Below are 6000 nucleotides of genomic sequence, written 5' to 3' on the forward strand. Positions count from 1 at the left end.
ACGCAACCTCATGCAAACTCACACAACCTCATGCGAACTCACGCAACCTCATGCAAACTCACACAACCTCATGCAAACTCACGCAAACTCATATGAACTCACGTGAATTCACGCAACCTCATGCGAGCTCACGCAGCCTCATGCGAACTCACGCAGCCTCATGCGAACTCACGCAGACTCATGTGTACTCACGTAAACTCACGCCAACTCACGTAAACTCAAGCCAACTCACGTAAACTCACGACAACTCACGTAAACTCATGCCAACTCACGTAAACTCATGCCAACTCACGCAACCTCACGCAACCTCATGCAAACTCACGCAGACTCATGTGAACTCACGTAAACTCACGACAACTCACGACAACTCACGTAAACTCATGCAAGCTCATGTAAATTGATGTGTTCTCCTGTTAATAGGAGACGCAAATAAAAAAAGATGGGGCTGCTGCTGCTTTCTCTGCCATTTGCACTGATAAAGTACAGAAGCAGCAGGTAACATTTTTAAGTGAAGCTCATGGATTTAAAAATGTGATCAATTTGGTATTTTTTAGAGTGTTAAATGTACGTAAACTCAACTGTGCCTCAACTCAGCTCACTAAAAAGCTTCACTCCACATATGAGTGACTTTTTGCAATTTTTCTTTGTTTACTTGCTGTATTTTCTTCTTTCACGCTCTCAATTTTCACTGGCTGCTGCAGGAATCCGTTCAGACTGAGTCGTTGATCAGCTTAAGCCTTGCGTACAACTTTTAAAGCCTTAACAGTTCATAAAACACTTGGCGTCTCACGCTGTCCCACTGGATTTTGCAGTTTTTTGGGCGACTGGAAGTCACACATGCCAAATGATTAGGGAGCACACACTATTCAACTTTTAAGCTGTTGCTGAACTGAACGCAACTCACTGAACTCGCACAAACTCACGCTAACTTTCGTGTTCTCCTGTTACAAGGAGACGCAAATAAACAAACATAAGCTGCTGCTGTTTTCTCTGCCGTTTGCGCTGAAACAGTAAAGAAGCAGCGGGTAAACATGTTTAAGTGAAGCTTGTGGATTTAAAAATTTGATCAGTGTGGTATGTTTTACCGTTTTAAATGTACATAAACTCAGTTGTGCCTTAAACTTAAAGCTTCGTTGCACAAGTGAGAGACTTTCACCATTTTCTTTATTCCCTTACTTTCTTTTTTTGGACTCTCAGTTTTCATTGGCTGTTGCAGGAATCCATTCAGAGTCGGGTCAAAAAAAATATCAAACATGTTTGAGGAACTCCGACTGGTCTAAAATGATCAGGAGGCCAAAAATCTGAATCTGTGCCCCTCATAAACTACCCAATTCTGTCTCCAGCTGTCGACTCCGACTGACCCAAACATCTGCAGACTACAGCCAACCAGCTTACACAATGGAGTCTAAAATCAGGGTAAACATCGTGTCGTGTAACCGGTTTAGTGAAGGAACAAAAAAAGTTTTTCAATTGACGCACAAAGCTGAACTGGACATTATCAACTGTTTCAAGCCATCCGTTTGTGACTGAACTTAACAGGCAGTAAATTAGCAATTAACACACTTAGGAATATTAGAAGAGTGTGAGCAGAAAGAGAAGGAGACTTACCAAAGCCTTTGTCGATCAGAGTCAAGGAGGAGGGCGGGGAAGAAAGGGAGAGAGAAGACTCAATTAGTGAATGAAAGAGAGAAGTCAGCAAAGCAAAGCAGTCCAGGCTGAGCTTTGTAGCATTTAGTGCATTTGCAGCTTTATCTACTGCCATGCCGACTTTCATAACGTGATAGATTCTCAAGAGCAGAGTGAAAACTATGGAAGAGCATTTCTGAAGAAGCTCCTTTAAAACAGTCCTTAAAGTGATTTACTGCCTTCATGCATTACTAATCAAGTTTCACTCATGCTTTTATTTTTTTTGGCCAATAATGAATTATTATTTTCTGGTATAATCTCAGAAATAAGCAGCTGGGTAAGATTCCTGCTGTCTGTCGCTTCTGCAAGATTCGACTGTTACAAACAGACGACGACACAATGCACGCTTTCACCGTGAAGTCAGTTACAGCACACTGACCACACCTAAATATGGGAGAGTATGAATGCAGTCGAGAGAGAGAGAGCGAGAGAGAGAGAGAGAGGTAGTCAGAGAAAGAGACAGAGAGAGACAGACAGAGAGAGAGAGAGGTAGTCAGAGAAAGAGAGAGAGAGACAGACAGAGAGAGAGAGAGGTAGTCAGAGAAAGAGAGAGAGTGTCATAGAGAGGTATTCAGAGAAAGAGAGAGAGAGAGACAGACAGAGAGAGAGAGAAAGAGAGAGAGTGTCATAGAGAGGTATTCAGAGAAAGAGAGAGAGAGAGAGAGACAGACAGACAGAAGGAGAGAGAGAGAGAGAGAGAGAGAATGGGTAGTCAGAGAAGTGAGAGAGAGTGTCATAGAGAGGTATTCAGAGAAAGAGAGAGAGAGAGGTAGAGAAAGAGAGAGAGAGGGGTAGTCAGAGAATAAGAGAGACAGAGAGAGGGGTAGTCAGAGAAAGAGAGAGAGACAGAGAGAGGGGTAGTCAGAGAAAGAGAGAGAGACAGAGAGAGGGGTAGTCAGAGAAAGACAGAGAGACAGAGAGAGAGGGGTAGTCAGAGAAAGAGAAAGACAGAAAGAGAGAGTTAGAGAGAGAGAGAGAGAGAGAGGGGTAGTCAGAGAAAGAGAGAGAGTTAGAGAGAGAGAGAGAGAGAGAGAGAGAGAGAGAGAGAGAGAGAGAGAGAGAGAGATCAGTAGAGCAGCGCAGGAGGGAGGGAGGAGGAGATGTACTGACAGCTGACAGTATCAGTCGAGTCTTTACCATCCAGTGCCTGGACTACGAGCCAATCATGGTAAAGACATGCAGGTTTGTAAAGGCACCTGAAAGCAGAGGGGGATGGGGCGGGGGTCCGACCTGTACATGAACTGTGCGCGTTTATGTAAGTTTATACAGAGAGATCAGCATGCACTGGAGCGGCTGAGGGTTGCTGCAGGCAATGCACTGGAGTCGCAGTGGACGGATGCGTCTGATTGACAGCTAGAACAGCTTTAAGAGGTGCAAGAAAAGTCTTTGTTCTGGAAATTCAGCCCCAACTCGATGTGAACTCTACGCCCGGCCCATGTGACGGACTTTTGCCCTGAAGCAATCATACAGCTACTGGGGACAGAGACAGGGGAGAAAGGCATGATGGGGTACCCGCTCACATAGCACTGACTTCATCCGCACTGTAAAAGGATTTTCTGCTGCACGTCACTTTTACACGATTTAAGAAAACGGACAGTTAAATCAGAAGTCAATGAAGTCCTTGGATATATTTTTGGGTAGAGTTGTCAACATTTCGCAGTTTTGTTGGTTGGATTGTTTGTTTGTTTTTGGTGCTTTCCACACTTCAGTCTCCCAATCTCCAGCTTTTGGCTTGCAGGAAATCTGACAACTCCCTGAAAAATATCCCCCATAATAAATATGGGCCAATGAGGGGATGGCATGTAGAACACGCAAAAATCCCAAAAAACAACATAACAGTAACCCATACTTACCAAGACAGTGTTGGTTTTTTAATTTCATGCAAGATATGGACAAATACAGCATCAATTTTTGTCCTTTCATGCTGAATTAAACATTTGCAGAGAACTAATTTGAGAAAGAGCACTTTGCCTTAAAAAAATCGACCATGTACATTTAAAAACACACGTAGACAAACGGAAAAAGTCCAAAAAATCACAAAACACCTCTTGGAAAAATTCTATACAATGGTGTCAATGGCTCTAGCAACATGGAGAACATACAGCAAACCACGGAGATGCTTTAAAAACAACCATTCGCTTTCTATTTTCATGAAATTCCTTTTTGTGAAGTCATGACAAACACGTTTGAACACAAGACGAACAGTTACGACCGTGTGACTGTGACGTGCCAAACCAAAATAACCTCATTTAACAGGGAAGTTTCCAGAAACATCCTGACTTTTACATCATGTCACATACGTGACCCACCACGTCACTCCTTCTCTACACTAGGGCTGTGAATTCGGTGGTCCTGGAGGGTCGCAGCACTGCAGAGTTTAGAAGTCTAGAGCTACAGATGCCGCTTTTATCAATTTACACTATACACTATAATTAAGTATTGTTATGCTACTATCTACTAATATAGTAGCAAATATGTTACCTTAAGTGTTTACAGCCAGGTTTTGTTTTCAAATTGATGAATTTGATTAACTGATTAATGTAATAAGTTGCAGAATGTGCTACAGTTTTGCCCGAAAGGCCTTTTTCACAAGAAACAGAAGTGCACAAAGGCAGCTTTCGCCTTAATACAGGCGTTCGGCTCACCATGGAAAGGTGCCTCGCTTATGTCATAGTTGCCAAGACTGGAGATACAGGATGTGTCCGGAATGGTTGGAGAACCAAACACACAACAACGTGGGAGTCCAAACTAAACAAAGGATATAAATGCTTTGTGGAAAGGTTTCTTCACAGCTATCAGAGCACAGTAATGTCAGCAAACATCTACAGAGGTGAAAATACTATAATCAAAACGAGAGATCTGCCATGTTAGCTGGCGATGTTGAAACAGCTCACCAACAATAAACTAGTTGACTAAAGACGAACACATGCCAGCAGGGGGCTCACTGGGTCGTTACGGTCTGTAGCGCCACTGTAGGCATTTTACAGTCCTTACAGTCCTTACTGACCACTTATTCTCTCAGATTCTCTCAGACCTTTTGAGGGAGAAAATGAAAACTGTTCCTCTGAAAGCGGCTGCAGCACCAACTTTAAAGGATGAACTGCATATTAACGTTAGCAGCGGTGAAATGCTGACGCAGAGGCTCTTTTACGCCATATGACAAAGTTTATTCCTTTGTTAACTCATGTGTCCTCTGCTCATCGTCAAATGGACAAACCACTGAAACTGAGATAAGCTTGTGTCAGTGAGCTACAAATGAAATAGGCTTAATATAGAATTAACTCTGACTTCTAAAGGTTAAATCATACAATAACACTTGACCCTTCTGGATTAGATCCTGGCACTCCAACCCAAACTGCCTTCCACTATGCTGACTTTAAGATCTAGCGCCCCCTATTTAGCTAATCTTCGTCCACTGGTCACATTAGACATCCAGAGCTCTGGCACTGGACTCCAATTTGAAGGCCAATTTCTTAATGTCTTTCACCCAAACCACAGCCCACTCTAACCCTTTGATTCTGCACTCTAAAACTTTCTTTCAGAACTTTCCTCTTTTCTCAACTCACTCTTTCTCCTTTATTCTCCCTGCTGCTCCTGAGGTAGCTGACACTGGCCTTGTTCATATTTTTCTGTACAGCTTTGTTTTTGTTTGTTTCTGTAAACTGACCTTGGGTTTGAAAAAGAAGCTTCATAATCGGGTTACCGAAAGCCTGAGGATACTAAGGGTGTTGGAACATTGATGAAGTTTACTGGACAAAGACTATCACACGTCAACACCTGGCACAATATTAATGACACTTCTAGTTCATCTTAATAAAACCAAAGGGCACCTATTTGATCCCGTTGTTGTGATGTCAGCATTCATCAGCACTCAAACGTTCTAGCAGCCAGTTGCACCAGCTGAACATAAGTTTGATCATAAGTTGGGATGTAAAGTCCTAAATTCCCTCAAGTCCTAATTGAGAGCAATTAGTTTAAAACTAGCAACACACAGGATTTCAGTTGCACCACAGACAGTTACGGTACATCTTAACTAGTACAGCGCAAAGTGATCGTAGATCAATACAGTGTTGCACTGTAACAAACAGGAAACATTACATGCATCACCTCCACACACAGTGAAATCACCTTTACTTCGCTTAAGGTGTGTCGGTGTTATTAGTTATAATTCCAAAAGAATCCCCCTTTTACAGTAAACTACTGTCCTCAAAGTGTCCATCTCTTATATGTGTGTTCAGTCTGCTCTGTCCCACTTTATATTACGTGACTAATAACTGTGTAGTTACACGTGAACAACATATGCAACAACAATAT

At 42.5% G+C, this 6000-nt stretch overlaps 1 protein-coding gene across 3 annotated transcripts in view; it reads right to left on the reverse strand.

Moving 5' to 3' along the window:
* LOC108411445 (protein unc-13 homolog C-like) overlaps window positions 1-6000 on the reverse strand; it is a 331641-nt gene that overhangs the window by 283742 nt on the left and 41899 nt on the right. For 2 of the 3 annotated variants that reach the window (XM_037539850.1, XM_037539852.1), the window contains exon 6: window positions 1609-1614. The exons of the other annotated variant lie outside the window; for it this stretch is intronic. In XM_037539850.1, coding sequence (XP_037395747.1) covers window positions 1609-1614 — 6 coding nt within the window. The remainder of the gene's footprint in view (window positions 1-1608; window positions 1615-6000) is intronic. 3 annotated transcript variants of the gene reach the window in all.

The sequence above is a fragment of the Pygocentrus nattereri genome, chromosome 7, assembly GCF_015220715.1.
Source record: "Pygocentrus nattereri isolate fPygNat1 chromosome 7, fPygNat1.pri, whole genome shotgun sequence".
Classification (NCBI taxonomy): domain Eukaryota; kingdom Metazoa; phylum Chordata; class Actinopteri; order Characiformes; family Serrasalmidae; genus Pygocentrus; species Pygocentrus nattereri.